The sequence below is a fragment of the Camelina sativa genome, chromosome 2 (assembly GCF_000633955.1).
Source record: "Camelina sativa cultivar DH55 chromosome 2, Cs, whole genome shotgun sequence".
In the NCBI taxonomy this organism is placed as follows: Eukaryota; Viridiplantae; Streptophyta; class Magnoliopsida; order Brassicales; family Brassicaceae; genus Camelina; species Camelina sativa.
The window spans coordinates 20,853,136-20,872,153 of record NC_025686.1 but is presented as its reverse complement, the minus strand read 5'-3'; the positions used below and the strand labels follow the sequence as shown (position 1 = coordinate 20,872,153).

General features: G+C 34.3%; 3 protein-coding genes across 3 annotated transcripts in view; 1 reads left to right on the top strand and 2 right to left on the bottom strand.

Moving 5' to 3' along the window:
- LOC104730700 overlaps positions 1-3,902 on the bottom strand; it is a 12,088-nt gene extending 8,186 nt beyond the window's left edge. Inside the window, 1 exon segment of the mRNA XM_010449899.2 lies at positions 3,242-3,902. Coding sequence (XP_010448201.1) covers positions 3,242-3,902 — 661 coding nt within the window.
- LOC104754956 (nicotianamine synthase 2-like) lies at positions 7,749-8,394 on the bottom strand. Its single transcript, XM_010477257.2, has one exon. The coding sequence runs from the start codon at positions 8,362-8,364 to the stop codon at positions 7,780-7,782; it is 585 nt and encodes a 194-aa protein (XP_010475559.1). The 5' UTR covers positions 8,365-8,394; the 3' UTR covers positions 7,749-7,779.
- On the top strand, positions 12,165-13,218 carry LOC104730691 (zinc finger protein CONSTANS-LIKE 4). Its single transcript, XM_010449887.2, has 2 exons — positions 12,165-12,741; positions 12,838-13,218. The coding sequence occupies exons 1-2, from the start codon at positions 12,259-12,261 to the stop codon at positions 12,964-12,966; spliced, it is 612 nt and encodes a 203-aa protein (XP_010448189.1). The 5' UTR covers positions 12,165-12,258; the 3' UTR covers positions 12,967-13,218.

The following is a 19,018-nucleotide window of genomic DNA, read 5'->3' as shown; positions in this document are numbered from 1 at the left end:
AAAAATATGCTTCATGGTCAATTTGACATGAAAGATATGGGTTTAGCGGATGTCATTCTAGGGATTAAAATCACTAGAACCACTGACGGAATTATTCAATCAAAGGCACATTATGCTGAAAAGATACTTGAGCAGTTTAAAAACTACTCAAAAGGAAAAGCAAAAACTCCTGTAGATCATGAACTTCACTTGACCAAAAACTCGGGTGAAGCGGTGTCACAGATAGAGTATGCTAGGGTGATCGGAAGTCTTATGTACTTATCCAATTGTACAAGACCCGATCTCGCGCATGCAGTAAACGTTCTAAGTCGCTACACCAGTAATCCAGGTCATAAACACTGGCAAGCCATAAGAAGAGTATTAAATTACATAAGATACACAAAAACTTATGGGCTGCACTATGGTAAAGAACCAGCAGTTTTAGAAGGATACAGTGACGCCAATTGGATAGCTGATTCCAAAAACTCAAAATCCACAAGTGGATATGTCTTTACTCTAGGAGGTGCAGCAGTATCATGGAAATCTGCGAAACAGACTCTAACGGCTGGATCAACCATGGAGTCGGAGTTTATAGCTTTAGATAAAGCCGCAGAAGAAGCAGACTGGCTTCGTAATTTTTTGGAAGATATTCCGATGTGGGAAAAACCTGTGCCGGCATTACGTGTACACTGCGATAGCCAATCGGCTATTGCCCGAGCACACAATACTCACTACAATGGCAAGAACCGTCATATTAGAAGACGTCATAAGACCATTAGAAACTTGATCACTACTGGTGTAATTACAGTAGACTACATAAATACAGTTTTTAATCTTGCGGACCCCTTTACTAAAGGGCTAGCTAGAGATCAAGTTGTAAAATCATCAAGAGGAATGGGTCTAAAGCCTACAATCTAAGAGGATGTTTGATGGAAACCCCACCTAAATGATTGGAGATCCCAAGAATTAGGTTCAAAGGGAAAACTAAATCAAACAAAATCAATCTGGAATACTGTATGACTAATAGTCACAGCCCAGTTCCTAAGATGAAAAACAGTACTTCCTATATCTTTAAAGGTTAAGCAATGCTTTTAATGATCAAGTCCATAAGCTATGATATATCAGTGGAGCATTTCCTAAAGGAAAACTACTTAAAACAAACGCTAATGGCGAATCACCTAGTGAGTGTGAAATCAGACCGTTTCTAGGAGAACAAAATGTAAGGCTATATTCTCCAACTTCCCTCATGAAATCCAGGCATGTTCATGGCCAAAACANAGCTGATTCCAAAAACTCAAAATCCACAAGTGGATATGTCTTTACTCTAGGAGGTGCAGCAGTATCATGGAAATCTGCGAAACAGACTCTAACGGCTGGATCAACCATGGAGTCGGAGTTTATAGCTTTAGATAAAGCCGCAGAAGAAGCAGACTGGCTTCGTAATTTTTTGGAAGATATTCCGATGTGGGAAAAACCTGTGCCGGCATTATGTGTACACTGCGATAGCCAATCGGCTATTGCCCGAGCACACAATACTCACTACAATGGCAAGAACCGTCATATTAGAAGACGTCATAAGACCATTAGAAACTTGATCACTACTGGTGTAATTACAGTAGATTACATAAATACAGTTTTTAATCTTGCGGACCCCTTTACTAAAGGGCTAGCTAGAGATCAAGTTGTAAAATCATCAAGAGGAATGGGTCTAAAGCCTACAATCTAAGAGGATGTTTGATGGAAACCCCACCTAAATGATTGGAGATCCCAAGAATTAGGTTCAAAGGGAAAACTAAATCAAACAAAATCAATCTGGAATACTGTATGACTAATAGTCACAGCCCAGTTCCTAAGATGAAAAACAGTACTTCCTATATCTTTAAAGGTTAAGCAATGCTTTTAATGATCAAGTCCATAAGCTATGATATATCAGTGGAGCATTTCCTAAAGGAAAACTACTTAAAACAAACGCTAATGGCGAATCACCTAGTGAGTGTGAAATCAGACCGTTTCTAGGAGAACAAAATGTAAGGCTATATTCTCCAACTTCCCTCATGAAATCCAGGCATGTTCATGGCCAAAACAAACACAATAGAGAACTTGGTTCTTCGAGAAAAAGAAGCTGGGTTATACCTGTTATCTCGGTTTACAGAAATATTTGAGTGGTTCAAGACATCATGTTCACCTCCTGGCCAGTAAATCCGACAGATATTAACAATGAGTAGTTCAAGGCTGAAAAATGCTACTATCTCTGACACAGTTATTTTTCGCATACACTCTTGAAAGTCGAGTCTGTCTAGTCAGTCTAGTCTTTTATTTTTTCTTATTTTATTGAGTCAGTAAAATCTTCCTATGTTTAGGGTAAATTCTATTCATGTGGGGGATTGTTGGAACTACACTTTTGACAACATGGCTTTAGCCAACTTTCCGGTGACTTTTCCGGTGACGTCCGTCATCGGAATGACCGGATTAAGGACTCTTTGGATTCCTTGTAATGAGCATTATAACATAGTGTAGTTACTTGTCAAAAGCGAAGTTATAATGAATGAGAAATTAATCTCCAAAGTGGTTAGCTTGAAAGCTTATGGGATGAGGATATTACGTTGCATGGACCGGACTTGGTTTAATATTTTGGAGTAAATTTATTTGCAACTTATATTACATTTCATGTTACGTATGTTGCATATAATATTCAAAATCTTATTTGCAAAGTCAAATCGAGTTTGTTGTGTTTAAAAATAAACAAACTCGAAGTCTTATTAACTCAAACGGAAGAATAAGTCGCTCCGGAGATCTCGCCAACGTGTGAGACTTGATCGCATCTCTCCTCTCCTCAACTTCCCGAGATATCAGTCTACGAGCCCATATTTTGTGGAGAGCATCTCGTCCTCCTCTCCATATAGAAACAGAGCTCTCTCGTTTCATTGTTTCACACTTGCGACAAAACAAAAACTCTGAAACTGTAAAAGTCCAACTCTCTCTCACTCCTCTTTCTCTCACTAGAAACGTAAGTATTATCAAGAGTGTATCGTTGAGCCAACGTTCGTTTGAGTCCGTAACCAAGTGTTATGATACGGTCTCGTCTCGGTTGTATCCTGGGATCCATGTACTCACTAAACCGCCACACTGCGGGAGCTACTTTGGGATAAGTAAAGAGATCATATCTCGCCTCCGAGAATCTGCTTCTACTCCTTTCTTTTATCGATTTACATAGGTGTTATAATCGTTATCTCATATTTGGATTTTCGCGGTCCTACACTACCATCATCACTTTCAGGTTCCAAATCAGAAATCCCTTCTCTCTGCCTAATTTCTCTAAATCCATCACTCTCAACCTCATCATCTCTTTGATCCGGTACTGTGACATCATATTGCGTTTCATCCTCGGGGAAACCGTACAAACAAAATATATCATTATAACCTAGGAAAGGGTTCTGTTCATCAGCAGAAGAAACATTTTTCGAACCTTTCCTCTCATCTTCATTTGGATCATTCACGCACTTTGCCCCCTCAGACGCTAAACCTTCTTCACGTGACATCTCTAAACCATTGTTACTTGAACCACAAGTTCCATCTCCAACCATGTTTTTCCCCGGATTCTGATCGTTATTATTGCTCAACAGAGCTGTTTGAGACTGATCACATACAAAACAATCAGAATCAGAATCTGAGTCTGATTCTGATCCAGAACAGACCAGATCACTACTTGACAAATCATCATCTGAATACGAAATCACAACCAATTCCTTATGAACAAACTGGTTAAGACAGCTAGTGAATTCTACAAGAGATTTAAAGTAAAGAAGATGAGATTTCGCTAACTGATACCTAGCACCTCTCGCTGCTCTTATCAAATCCTTCATCTCCTTACACAGATTCAACAATGGAGTATTATTATCTCCCTTGGAACCAACAATACCCATTAATTTTTTTATCATGACTATAAATTTTGGCTTTCATATATATATATATATGGGAAAAGGGTAAATTTCAACCCATACTATTTCCAAAGTGTAAATTCCTACCCATACAACAGATCAGTGTGTTTTTCTACCTAAACCCTTATGTAATTCAAATTTACTACCTAGACTTTGAATCGTTTCCTGTATTCCTACATTTACTCAAACAGCATTAGTCAATCGTTAAATATTTTGATAATTTTGAAACGTAAGCAATGATGTGTCAAGGTCATTAGGCTCGAAACCTTAAAATGATGTCGTTTGCAATTAAGATCTTTCCCCCGATTCAAAACACGTCGTTTTAACCTTTCATTGCAAACAACGTCATTTGCAATTAAGATCTTTCCCCAAGTCAAAACATGTCATTTTAACATTTCATTGCAAACAACGTCGTTTTAAGGTTTCGAGTCCAATGACCTTGACACATGATTGCTTACGTGTCAAATTGATCAAAACATTTAATGGTTGACTAACACTGTTTGAGTCAATGTAGGAATACATGTAACAATTCGAAGTCTAGGTAGTAAATTTGAATTATGTAAGGGTTTAGGTTAAAAAACACACGGATCTATTATCTGGATAGGAATTTACACTTTTGAAATAGTACATGTTGAAATTTACCCTTTTCCCTCGTACTATATTATTATTACTAGTCATAATGGGCTTATATATTACAATAATTCTTCAAAATCGATTTGTTGAGCAGTTACGCAAAACCAAGCCGCCGCCGGGTGGACGGTCAACTGAATATGACAATTGACAAGTGTCGTGCAGCCTGTATGAGTACGGAACAAACCCTAGAACTGCATTGACTTTGAATGTACTTATTATTTGGTGATCAACCAAATTGCTCGCAACTTGTCTTCTGAGCTCAATCATATCATTGACCGGCAACAAGATGGAATCTGAAACCAAACGATCGATTCTAGCCTATTTTGGCCATTTCTCAGGGAAAAGGACAAGAGACTCTGTTTGGCAATCAGTTCTTCTGAATACCGAAGCTCGACTTGAATATGTTCAAACCGAACAACTTGTTTCTTGTTCAGATTAGTGAAATTAAGCTGCAATACATACTCTCCGCTAAAAACTGGTGACTCAAAGAGGATTGTGTTTTGCCTTGCCTTAGCGATGTCCAAACCTGGGATTCTCGGTCTGACGGCGAAAATCAGAATCAACGTCGTAATCCACATAGTAAAAGAGCAATGCTGAAGAAGAAACAGCAAACGGCACCACACCAAGTCCATGGACTGGTGCGCCTTGTGCTTCGCCGGACGAAAACCTTCTCGTGTAACAGCTGTTTGATGCCGTGTAGATTAGAAGGTGTCATTCTTGGTGTTGTAGTATCCCATTGTGAAGACGGGGTTACAAATGGAGGTGTTTCCGACATGGGGTTTTGTTTATGTCTTGATAAGTAAAATATGTCTTCATATTCTTCATATACTGAAAAGAGAATATGAAAACATAAAATGGTGTTTGGTTTATTAGAAAAAGAGTTTAATTATTATTATGTTAAAAAGAAGAGAGATTGTGAGGAGTGAGAAGAATATGAAGATATGAAATGGTGTTTTTTATTCTCTAGCTTCCTATTACTTATCAAATGATTTGACAAATTTTATTGATTTTTCTAGAAGATTTATTATCTTCAACTATAGGTTGTAAGTTGTAACTAAGAGTAGTTTATTTAATATTAATTAATTCATTTTAATATTTTGAGCTTGAAAAAAGTAGCTTAAATTTTTCTTAATTTTTTCTTATATTTTTCTTATATTTTGCTAAATCTTAATTAAATCAATTTTATTCAACATGTCTAATATTACTAGTGTTAATTATGGAACAATATATGGATACATATAATTTTAATTTATACTAAAATCTTTTAATTTTGTTTGGTTATATGAATTATATAAGTTTTTAATAAAGTTTGTTTGGATACATAGATAAGTAATGACAAACATTGTAATTTTTTTTGAAAATCAAAATTTATTTCAAATTCCTACTTCAAAAATATTAGTATAAATATAATATGTGGACTGTAGTACACTTTACTTTGAATTGGTTCACTACCAATTCAAAAACTACTAATGAGATTTCAATTTATTATATAACTTTTGTTTTCACAGTTAGTAACTCATATGATCACAAATCCATAATGATAAAGTTAAACAAAAATAAATATAAGCTTTATCATAACTCAAGAGTATATTTTATTGATCACAATATAAAAAGAACATCAACAAGGTTCCATATCTTCAAACTAATATGAAGATTAAAGAACTCACGAAATTCACAAAATGATACTCCCTCTGGTTTTGTTTACTTGTCGCTTTAGCCTATTTTTTCTGTTTAAAATTACTTGTCATTCTCGGTTATCAATGTGATTTTTGCAATAAAATTCTAAATATAACCCTAGATCAATTAACACAATACATAAAAAAAAAATTATTGAAGAATCACGCTGGATTATACGAAAGATCACTTTTTCAACTTATAAACATAACCACTTTGACAAATAAAGCTAGAAATTTACAACCTGCAGTAAAATAAGAAGGAGAGAGATAATGGTGAGTATTGTAATTGATTCATTCAATGGAAGAATAAATCACAAAGAAATGCAACCTGATGATCAACATTACCTAAGAATATTGACAAATAAAGTTCGATGGTTTTTGTATGCCTCAGGGACAAGAATTATAAAAGCTTCCTCAGGAGTTCGGCCACTTATAATTAATATCTGCAGGGTATCCAAATGAGTGGAGAGTTCAAACATAAAAAATGAATTTACTTAGTTCTGTGACAAGTAAAACATCTAATATATGATTCTCATAACAAACTAAGAGAAATTAGAGCATATACAAAAGAAGATCTGAGGTTTTAAATCAGAAGGGGAAGAGAGATCTTTGTTAGAGACACGTTAAAGGTAGAAAAACAGTACGAACAGAGGATAAGCTAAACAACAAGCAAAAAATGTTATTCAGGTAATCACATAACATGTCTCTAACATAAAAGTGATATACGCACTAGCTTAATTACAAAGCTCCATTTTCAATCACAAAAGCAAGACCATAAGAACAGAGAAAAATAAGTTTATTTGTGAGACAAATGCCATTTAAAAAAAAAAGCCAAATCAAATCTGAGAAACCAATTAACTAATGTCACAATATCTAGTGACTTAGATAGAGCTGCCTCGTGTTGAAACATGGCTTGTAGGACTGTGTGATTTATCATTAGAAGGAGAATAATTCTTAGCCATCTTGCTTCGTTACTCCATATATTGAACAGAAGAGGAAGTCGTAGTAGAAGAAGAAACAGAGGAAAATGGAGAAGAAGAAGAACTGGAAGTGATTGATTAAAACGAAGAATTGAGATCAACAGAGGATTGGAGTCTGCCGTCGGTGGAGTAAACAGCAGCCGCTCCGATCAGGTCTGTCGTCGGTGGAGTACACAGCAGCCGCTTCGATCGAGTCCGTCGCAGGTGGAGTACTCAGCAATCGCTCTGATTGAGGTTTTCACCGTCGTAATCACGCCGGCTTAGCTTAGAGTATAACTACTTTTTCATTTTTTTTTCCGTATTCGTTCTGGATTTAGATTGTAAAAAAAAAATTATGTATGAAAAAATAAAATGGTAAATTTGTGTTATTTCTGAGGTTAAAGTTGTCAATATACCAACTTTCTTAATCCACGCGAAAACTCCTAAAACGTCAAGTAAACAAAACCGGAGGGAGTAATACTTAACAAACATACCAGTATACCACATTCCTCACAAGGCATAAAATCGAAAATAGCAAAACATAAAGACACATAATTTTCAGAAAAGAGATGTGTTATTATAATTATTACTTGTTTACTCGATGGCACTAAACTCCTCGATCAAATTCTTCTTCATACCAAAATTGTTCATAATTATTGCGTGGACCTTAGAGCAATTACAAGGCATAACCACACACCGTCCAATCTGGCTGTCTCTAACTCCATTCGAACCACCGAGCTTACGTGCGATGACTACTGAGTTCACTACGTCATCGGAGGGATGATAAATGATCAACACCTCAAATCCTTTAAGATCGGAAGAGTCAACGATTGGATACAAGAAAGCTCTAAGACCATGAGCACTCCTTAGCATCAACACAGCTCCCGGAGCCATATATTTCTCCAAATGCTCAATAGCTTTGACCTTTGACTCTTTATCTATCCCAACAAGAGCTGCCAAGAAAACGACATCATATTGGTCTAATCCTTCCTTAGCATTTAACACATCAGTTGTGTGGAAGATCATGCGTTTCGAGAGGTCAAGATCGCGAGAAACGAGGCTTGAAGCGAGTTTGTTGGCCTGTGAGTCGATGTCAAAGTTGTGGAACGTTGTGTTGGGGAGGTGAAACTTGGCCAAGACGATGGAAGCAAGTTTGTTGGCTTGTGAAGCGAGTTTCATCAAAGAAGTTTAATATATATATATTAAACTTCTTTGATGAATCTCTCTCGAAATCGGATAAAATCCTAATTTGATTTCCTCGCTTTAACGACCGATCTTTCCTGGATTGATTGAGTTGAGGTTGTACCTTTTGACGACATCACTAGAAAGCTAAACCTTAGTTTGGCAGAAGTATGAGTCGATGAACCCTAATTCAAAAGCAAAGCAAATTTGGTTTGTTTTGTATAGCGAGACTGAAAATTTCCCTTTAGTAATATGTAATCGTGTTGAACCGTGTTTGATTATTTATATTTTTTTGTTAGTGTTGATAAATAAATTTTAGAAAAGGAAATTTGTAGCTAAATGGAAAAAGGTAAATTCACCGTAAATAAGGAGATAGAACAATAGGTTACATTACATGTAGTTAATGTTGGGCCATTAATGTTTGGGGGCACGTTATGTAATTTTGATATTAAGAGCTAATGATAGAATCTGTAAATTAAATTTCGTAGATCAACCGACGTAACATTGTTTTATTTTTATTTGAGGACTTTGAAGTTAAAAAGCCCAAAATAATTTGCTTCGATGAATTTACTGTTTATTAAGAAAATTCCTTATTTCTTCTCTGCTGGACAATGATGTGCGATGTCATATAGTTTGTTGATAATATCAAATCGTATTGTTGATGTTAAATTACATAATTTGACACACTTAATATTAATTAGCTCTAACTAGCGAAAGTTATTTCCTTACGCTACAAAATTGATGTGGTGGTACACTTTGCGGTGTTATATGATTCTACTAGATAGATGACGACAGTGTCACCTTTTCTTATGTTTTTACGGAGAGCTTCATTCAAACCCCACTTAAACCGAAATTGTATATTATACAAGTTTATATTTGTCACGTACGTCTACCTTACATATCTTTAAGGTTGATAGATTGAGCGGCATTTGATGTTAAGTTCTTCAAAAATAACTATATGTAATTAATTAAACTAGTTCAAACGAAACAGAGCAATTATTAGATGGTGTTATGTGCTTGTTTTAGTTCGTAGCCGGTTGGGGTCTTTATATACATTTAGGCCATGAATGGTTTTCTGCGGTAGTTTTAGCTTTAATCTTCCAAAAAATATATTTTGCAGTCGTTAAGATTTTCAAAAGACAAATTATCTTTTCTTTTTTCGTTTTTCCCTTTCTTTTTTTTTTACGTAAAGAAAAATATAATCTGCCAGCAAGTTATCTAGTTTGTGAGAGTGTTTTGATTTTTTTTTTCAAAAACAATCGATCTTTATTTTCTTTTTTTTTTTTGTAAAGAAACCTATTAAATCTACACCAAAAAAAAAGAGTTAAAAACAACTAATAGCCAAAAGCCAAAAACTATTTTAACTACAAACATTCATGGTCTTAGTAAAAAACACTCATGGTCTTCGTTTGATGAAATACTCACATAGACCAACTAAATTGGAAAAACTCACTTGGCGAATCACAAATCCAAAATATCTGAAATCTTGAATTTGCATTTGGTATATGTTTGAAAGAAACCAATCTTAGTAACTAATAGNATATATATATATATATATATATATATATATATATATATATATATGATTGAATGATAATGCAGATATATATGATTACTTAGAGAAATTCGGTTCAAAAACTAAAAAAACATATGATCAAACTTTTGTTTGTTATCACAATTGGTTGATCACTCATATTTTTGCTTCACCCTGATGAAGAGGGATGTATCAAACTGCTTAAAATACTTTCATTGTAATTAACATCTCTTTCAATAAATCTTAAAAAAAGACTTGAAAAAGAAAACATAAATGGAAAAGAAAACAAGGAAAATAAGGAGGAATTCGTGATGTATATTATGTGTATGTATGGAACTCGAGGCTTCTTTCGAAGTTGTTCAAAAGTTCTCATCCACACACATTTAAAAACGCCTCCACTCATCAACTCCTTTTAAAGCATGTGGCTCTCAAATGAAGACATCTCGTGTTTCTTTGATTCTTCAAATTCAAAGTTCACACTTCACCCCTGCTTCACACCACGAATCTTCGACACGTAAATTTCTTCTCAAGCTTGTTAAGTAGGCCTAGCTCTACTTTTATTTTCTTTTCTTTTTCCCATTCTTATATACGTATTATTTGTTTTTCATAATAACTTTACATCTATGTCTTCTAATCTTGGTCATGATTTTGTGATAAGACATTATTTCGAACACGTTAGATTAGCAACCAAACATATTTTGTGGTACTTTGGTCCACAAATTTGTTAGTTTAGGAATTATATTTGTCCTATATAAATTAACTAACATGATAGTCTAAGAAAACAATTTCGTTCGAGTCTAGCATACCAGAATCGCTCTAACCAATTAGCAGACGATTATACCAAGTACCAACACTTGCATGTTTATTCATTTTACTGCTAATCATTCATTTTATTCAGTTGGTGACTTATCATTTAGTGGACGACTAACAAAGGAGATCAATTTCTCTAATTATTTTTAAATAAATCGCTTAACCAAGAACATAAATTAATCAAGTAGTCTTTATCGGTGAATAGATGATTTGTTGTTATGTGGATCAAACCACATTTCGAAATCGACCATCTACAAAAAGTCAAAAACCGTTGTGATATTCTTTCAACCACAAGAAAACACTTTAATTTAAATGACAATATCTTCCCTTATTTAAAACAAGTTTTGGAAACGATCTCAGCTTCTTGCCTTGGATCAACCCTTTTTTTTATGAAATTTAAAAGTTTTATCAAATTGGTTAATTAATGGGAGATAAACCCGGTCATGCCTTTTTCATCGGGGTTTAATATTTCTCAGTTACACATTTTTTTTGAACCATTAGTAAAATAACAAGTACAATAGTGGTTGATAAGAATGGTTTATTAAATTTACAGATATTTCTATGAAATGGCATATATCAATCAGAACACACATTAAATTCGATAATTTATATAACAAATTAGCAACCACGTTGATCCATAGATGGACACCAAAAACTTCCCAACCCAATCGCATAATTTAAATCAGTATAATATTTTTTTTGATATCGTCACCATTAATAATCCTACCGTAACACCACAGACGATACTGAATTTTTAAACATTCATATCAGAAACAAACCTTATTCACACAAAAATACTTGGACCAAGACGAGAGTGAGGAATATTTAAAAAGAAAAAAAAAACAAAAAAAAAAGAAGTGGACCCCATTAGACGTGTTTTGTAAGGTCGAGACAACTCCCAAGTGGGGATCACGTGGCTATAAACTCTACTATTACAGAACCTGATTCCTCCACGTCGGATAAACTCAGAATCTTCCTTCTCCTCTTTACGAGGCTGAGATCTCTCCACGTCATCAACTAAAAATCTTCCGCATAAATATCTCTTTCTTTTTTAACATATAACGAATCATATCTCGCCACCTAAGAAGAGCCTTGTCCCCCTGGTACATGGTTTCAGGACCAAGTAAAAACAAAAAAAAACAAAGTATTAATTTCTCCTAAATTTAAGTAATCGAGAATAATACTCAACCGCAGAAGCCTCTTAACATATTAATTTTTCAAAATCTAAATACAATAATTATCCCCACCATAAAAAAAATTTAAGTTTGAACGAATCCTTAATCTTTATTCTAATAAATTTAGTCCAATACATATTTATTAAAAACGCGAAAAATCGTTTATGGGGTAAATAAAAAGACGAAAATACCTTTAAAAAAAGAATTAAATCACACAAAACGCGCCACGAAATTCTCGAGATTTTTTGCTTTCTCCCTTATTTGTGTCCGCATAAGAAACGAGAGAGAGAGACAGAGAAGCAAAGACCTTTATTTACCAAAAGAATAATAACTTCATTTTGTATCAACAGAGATAGAGAGAGATCATTAATAATGATGATGGGGAAGAAGAAGTGTGAGTTATGTAGTGGTGTAGCGAGAATGTATTGTGAGTCAGATCAAGCGAGTTTGTGTTGGGATTGCGACGGTAAGGTTCACGGAGCTAATTTTCTTGTGGCGAAACACACGCGATGCCTTCTCTGTAGCGTCTGTCAGTCGCTAACGCCTTGGAAAGCCTCGGGGCTTCGTCTCGGCCCAACTGTTTCTCTCTGCGAGTCTTGTTGTTTAGCTCGTAAGAAGACGAACAAGAAGACGACCATCGCTTGTTGCGATCGGTTTAGTAGTGAAGACGGTGCTGAGTCTTATGATGAGGATGAGGAAGATGAAGATGAGGAAGAAGAAGAAGAAGAAGCGGAGAATCAGGTTGTGCCGGCGACGGCGGCGGGACAAGAACTTCCGGTGGTGAGTTCGTCGTCTTCGGTTAGTATGAAAAGGACGAGACATGATCTAGATCTGAACTGCTCTTCCGATGATGATGTATGAATCTTTCTCTTTCATTATTATAAAGCGATCTGTGATTCTTTTTGAAGTTTGTAAAACTTAAAAGAGTTCATTGTTTTGAAAAAAATGCAGGAGGAGAACGAGTCATCTCGACCACTGAAACGATTAGCGAGAGACGATGAAGAAGCTTCGTCTAAATCAACGGTTGTGATGAAATCAGTTTTGAGATTAGAAGGAGGAAGGAGGAAATCGAACGGTTGAAATTGAATGATGCTGATTTCGTCTTGTTGATTTAGATTATTAACTCTCACGGTTCATTTTTTACGTACTAACAATACCTGTTTTAGTGAGTTGAGTTAGTTTATATAAAATCATTCGTTTGAACTTTGAGGCTTAATTTCTTAGCTGGTTTGAAGCTTTGTATGATTATTATTGGCTTTTATTTTATTTGTTTTGAAGCTGTTATGTTAACAGTTAACCTATAAATTATAATAATATATATTCGTATGTGAAGTTTAGAATTTATATAACATGAAAGAAATATGTGATTGTGTGATCATATTAAGCGAGACAAATCAGGTCTACTTTGCCAACATGAATCTTTTCTTTTTGTGTGAAGTATTAGAAGGATTACCAACCACAAACTAAAATTTCCCATTTAATAATTGTGTCATTTTTACAAATTATATTCGAAAATATCTGTGATATTGATTGGCAACAGATGGAGCTTACATAGTCGTTAGAAGATATTTATTTCATTTGAGTCCTCTCCCTCTCCTTAAAAGTTTTATTCGTCAAGAGCTTTGAGCCTATCATGTCTTTGTCTATGAAAATATAAAAAACTACCATGATCCAAGTGTTTGATGTCTCCTCCTCCTACCATACAATGAAAATGAATTACTTGTAAATGGTAAAAACGAATTAACATTATAAAGAATAATTTAATTCATGGTCAGTTGGAGAAGTGGGCGGTGAGCGTCGGTCTAACTAAATTAGTTTATTCATTTTAATTAACTAAAAAAATCATGTGGTTCTCATTGCATCTTTCCAGTCAAAGAACGATCGTTTAAGCCGGCTTCAGATACTATGTTAGAGATTAAGGATGACTATAAGACTTTTCTATTTGGATAAAAGACCACCTCCATTCCAATGCAAATCAACTCTCATGGAATGTTAGTATTATTTTAATTGTAAATTTTGAAACTTTCTAAGTTAAGAATCTCTTAAAGATTAATTAAAATTATGTCTCCAATGGTAGAAACCATTTGGGGCTCTTAAAAACAAAAACAGAATATTTTGAAAATTATAATATTTTTAGTAAAATACATTTTGTTTAAATTTTTAAACATTTCATAAAACTTAAATTTTGAAACATATACCATTTTTGCTCAGATTATGTTACTGTATGATTGTGTTTGTGATGAGAACCAAATGTCCAAATGGTTAATCGGAGTAAACCGACATAGATTATATAATAAAGATAAGAGTGGAGGAGATATGGTATCTCCGTTATTAGTAGGCCTGACTCCCATTCATTCTTCACGTTTCATATGATTCGGCCAAAATTCAAAAGCTGTATCATTAAAGTGTTGTTGGTATTGGTAGTAAGTACACAAAAATATGAAAATGATAAAAAGTGAAAATTATAAAATCTAGAATGAAAGACTTTTTCAAAGAATCTAAATCTTGATGTTGAACTGTTGAAGTAATCGGAGTCCAGATGATGCAGCCTCACGTAGCCGTCTTCACCTCCACTAGAGAAACTGAAAAATACATTTCACAAACTCATTAACAAAGCCATCAAAAACACACAAACTCATCAATGTGAATAACAAACTTAACTCAACACAGACCATATGCTCGTTCACTCAAAGTTACAATTCCACATAGTCCATAGAGATGTCACCCGTGAACAACAAACTCAACTCAACACTTTTCATTATGAGCAGGAGCTTTTATATATCTCCTAAATCTGGAAAACAAACGACTCCCTTGCCTTCAAATACAAAACAGGGGAAGCAAGCATACTGCAAACACACAATCATATTGCAAACACACAGATGGTGGTGTCGATTGACACCTTATATGATCGGATTAATGGTTCGATTTTAATTCTCCGATTTGCATGGTCGGTCTAGGAAAACCCTAAGCCTTCAATTTATAAGGGAAAACTCGACTTCTCAGAGTCTTTAGCCGCTTCTATCAGTTTTACAGAGAGAAAGNCAAGTTTGGGCACTTTCTATTCTGCCATCTCCCGTGAATGGGTTTGGGGATTCTATTTACACAAATATGAATCATTTGATACAGATATCTCAGAATCAAGACATGCCTCAACAGTTAAAATCTGTAAGTCCTTGGATTATTTGGGTTTTATGGAAAAACAGAAATAAACTGTTGTTTGAAGGAGAAGCAAGCATACTGCAAACACACAATCATATTGCAAACACACAGATGGTGGTGTCGATTGACACCTTATATGATCGGATTAATGGTTCGATTTTAATTCTCCGATTTGCATGGTCGGTCTAGGAAAACCCTAAGCCTTCAATTTATAAGGGAAAACTCGACTTCTCAGAGTCTTTAGCCGCTTCTATCAGTTTTACAGAGAGAAAGAAGAGAACAAGAGTCTTTGTGAGTGTTCTTGAGGTTTTTGGAAATTCCTTGTCTCTGTTAGTGAGTTTTTTTCCTGGAAAATGTGGATCTAAGGCTAAGGATGTGTGGAGAAGGTTGCTGTGGTTTGGGTTTAGATCTCTCTGTTTTTGCAAAGGTGAACGAATGAGCATGACTTATCTAAGCTAAAATCTATGTTTATGTGACTTTGTGTGTTGTATGATTGTTTTCTTTGGAGGTTTTTGTGTTTTCCATGGCCCCTAGGGTTGGATTCACTTATGGGAATGCCTTGGACGCGTGTGAGGTGTCTGGAGGTGGAGTTCGGAGCTGGAGATCGAAGGAAAACGATGCTTGGCATCTGTGTCCTTGTGTCGTGTGTCGGTCCACACAAATTCTTAGACGGCGCGAGAAACCTAACGCCACAAGGAGTGTATCAGTCAACACAACCATCGTCAGGTGTCAATGTCGATCGACACTATCCTTCAGCGGTGGCTTATGTTGTGATTGCTTTGTGTATTACCTGGTTTGTTTGTTTTTGTTGATTGTGGGATGAAAATATTATATTGATTGTGTTTATAGCCCACTAGATGAGAGGATTGCCTCACTAAGTATTTCTGGTAAATTTACGCATCTCTTTTGTTGCGGTGCAAGTAAAGGCAAAGTGTGATTGTGGAATCAAAGCGATGAAGAGGAGCACATTCTAGAGGCTCAATTATTTGTTTTATGCTTCGGTTAGGTTGCTAGAATGGAAAATTATTGTCTAGAATGGATTTTGATTGCTGGTTCTATGATGTTATATTGTTGAATCTTTGGTTTGTTTTTATTGGTTATTGGATTAGTGGAATTGATTTATGTTATCCATTATTGTTGATTGAGGATAGATTGCTAGTGAGTACTTGATCACTAGATATTAGGGTCTAAAAAAAAGGGTCGGGTTGTTCATTAATAATCGGTATAAATTAATAAATTTTTCCAGTCACTAGTTGGACCAATGTTAAAAATGACATAATTCGATAAAATTATAAGATAATATTTTTTTAGAGATTCTATGTAAATATATGGTCCCATCAATATCTTAAATTAATATTTATAAAAATTATAATATATATATATATATATCTACTAAAATTCAGTTAAATATAATTTAAGTAGTTTTGTTTGCTTATTCTTAAATTTACATTCTTACTAAAGTTCACCTCTAACAAAAATAAAATAAAAATTATAAAAAAGAATAAATTATTAAAGTATAAGAAACTATAAAGAACACTCTAAAATATATGAACTATAACAAAAATTATTTTTAAATATAAAAATTTTAAATATATAAATAGACAAATCTCTTCATAATTTAATATATTTATTAGTTTATCGATAAATTAATAAAAATTAAATTTTTGATAAATTAAAATCTTTATAAATTAATAAAATCTCATGGTCCCTAATTATTAATTTATAGAGGTTTTACTGTAATATACATCTTTCTATATCCAAAAATAAAGTGGTGTTAGTATTAATAATTTAGTTTTAACCTTGGTAATGTGATTTGTCTATTTTTTTTCATATGATACCAGCTCTGACTTAATTGATTAATTTTGTTTAAAGAGTTGTATTTGTTTGTGTGTCTTAAATCTTGGAAAGATCTTGTTTGTGTGTGGTTAAGGCGAAGCTAAAAAGGTTTAAAATTGTGTAAATCTTATAAAATTTAAGTCTTTAAAGCTACATATATATTTCCCAAATTAGACTAGTGAATTAAAGTATTAAATGTTTCCAAAAAAAAAAATCACATCCATTGTATGCAAGAGAGACAAGATGTTTGTAAGGCGGTTTCATGATCAAGGGCAAACACACTGCTTGTATGTTGCTTGGACTTGCGAATCTCATGTTGAGATATAAGCCCTTCAGCAAAGCGGGTGATAGATTCAGATCTTCAAACGCAGCTGCTCGTGGTGGTTGTGGTGTGTCACTAGACATAACCTAAAAGATACAAAAAAAAAACCAGATGATTTGGATCAATATATAAAAATTAATTTATGAATATATAAAAAGTTTTGATCAATTTTTTTTAGAACTAAGTTTGTACAAACACAAACTAAAGGAAAGCCTTAAAATTAACTTGGACTATATTGTCAATAGTAAAAATACAAATTGAATAAATAAATAAATAAAAGTTATACATGGACAACATATCCATATTATGCATTTATCTCTATGTTTGGTCTTCATAAATTTTTGTCATATCTTTTTTTTTTGCCTAATGTCTTAAGTAAAATTTTTAATATAAATGAAATATTTGCTGTACTATATATAACATTGATAAGCAAGATTCATGTAATGTTGTAAATATATATTTTTAAAAATTAGTATTCACATTCAAGGCAAAGTCAAGTCTCTTGCTTTTGTTCTTTTTTTTATAGAACTGTAATTTGAAAAAAGGTGAGACGTTTCTAATAACTTACAACCTGGCCCTTTCGTAAATATGTTTCTTATAAAACCTCATATTGTTTCCTTTAATAATAAAAGCACCATAAATATGTTTTTTTTGTATCAACCACTACTTATCGAAAAAGTCACATTATTAGGTATATTTTGGAAAAAATAATTAAAATACAAGAATTTGGATATGTGCATGATTTAAAATCCAGTCCCGGCCCATTTACATCCTTCGATCACTTTTTCTTATCTCATGATGAAAGAATTCACATCATACATTCATCATGGCGCTTAGGCGGCATATAAAATTGAATCTCACTGGATCAGTTGTTTTATTATTGTTGTTTTGTCATAATCCATATAATATAAACAAGTTGACTGCAAATTGTATGTCTGGTCTCGTAAGAGTGAGATATTGGAGCTTACCAGCAAGACTCCGAAAGTCTGTTGGTTGATCAAAGAGATCTTCCTGTCCCTTGACCTTTTGAAGCTCAAGAGGTAATGGTGTGGAGGCAGGAGCACAATCTGCCATGCCAGCTGCCAAAAGCAGTTCCTCTGCATATTTATGTTGATTGAGAAAGAGTCCTTCAGTGTGATAGTGAGCCTGTAGACCAAGGAAATAGCTCAGACGTCCCAGATCCTTCATACGAAATTCATCATTCATTGACTGAAGTAACTCTTGAATCAGTTTTGGACTGTTCCCAGTAAGAGCCATATCATCAACATAGAGTAATAGGATGATGATATGATTGTCTTTGAGATATACGAAGAGTGATGGATCTTTGAAACTGCATTCAAAGCCAAATTTCAACAGAAAGAAGCTGAACTTATCAAACCATGCTCATGGAGCTTGTTTCAACCCATAAACAACTTTATGAGCTTCCAAACATGCGAGGGATGTGCACTGTCTTTAAATCCTGGAGGTTGTTGCATATACACTGTTTCAGTCAAATCACCATGGAGAAATGCACTCTTGACATCGAGCTGCTTGATTTCCCAGTTGTTGGCTACGGCAGCATGAAGAACAAGGCGTACCGTCGCAGTTTGAACCACAGGGCTGTAAGTTTCAAAGAAGTCACCTTCCTCCTGATCATACCCTTTAGCAACTAGACGCGCCTTTAGTCTGTCCAAACTGCCATCAGACTTGAGTTTGGGTGTGAAAACCCATCTACAGCCTAAAACGTTCATATCTGGCTGATAGGGAACCAAGGAGAATGTATTAGTGTCTACAAAAGACTCGACTTAATCTCCCATAGCAGTTGTCCAACCAGGA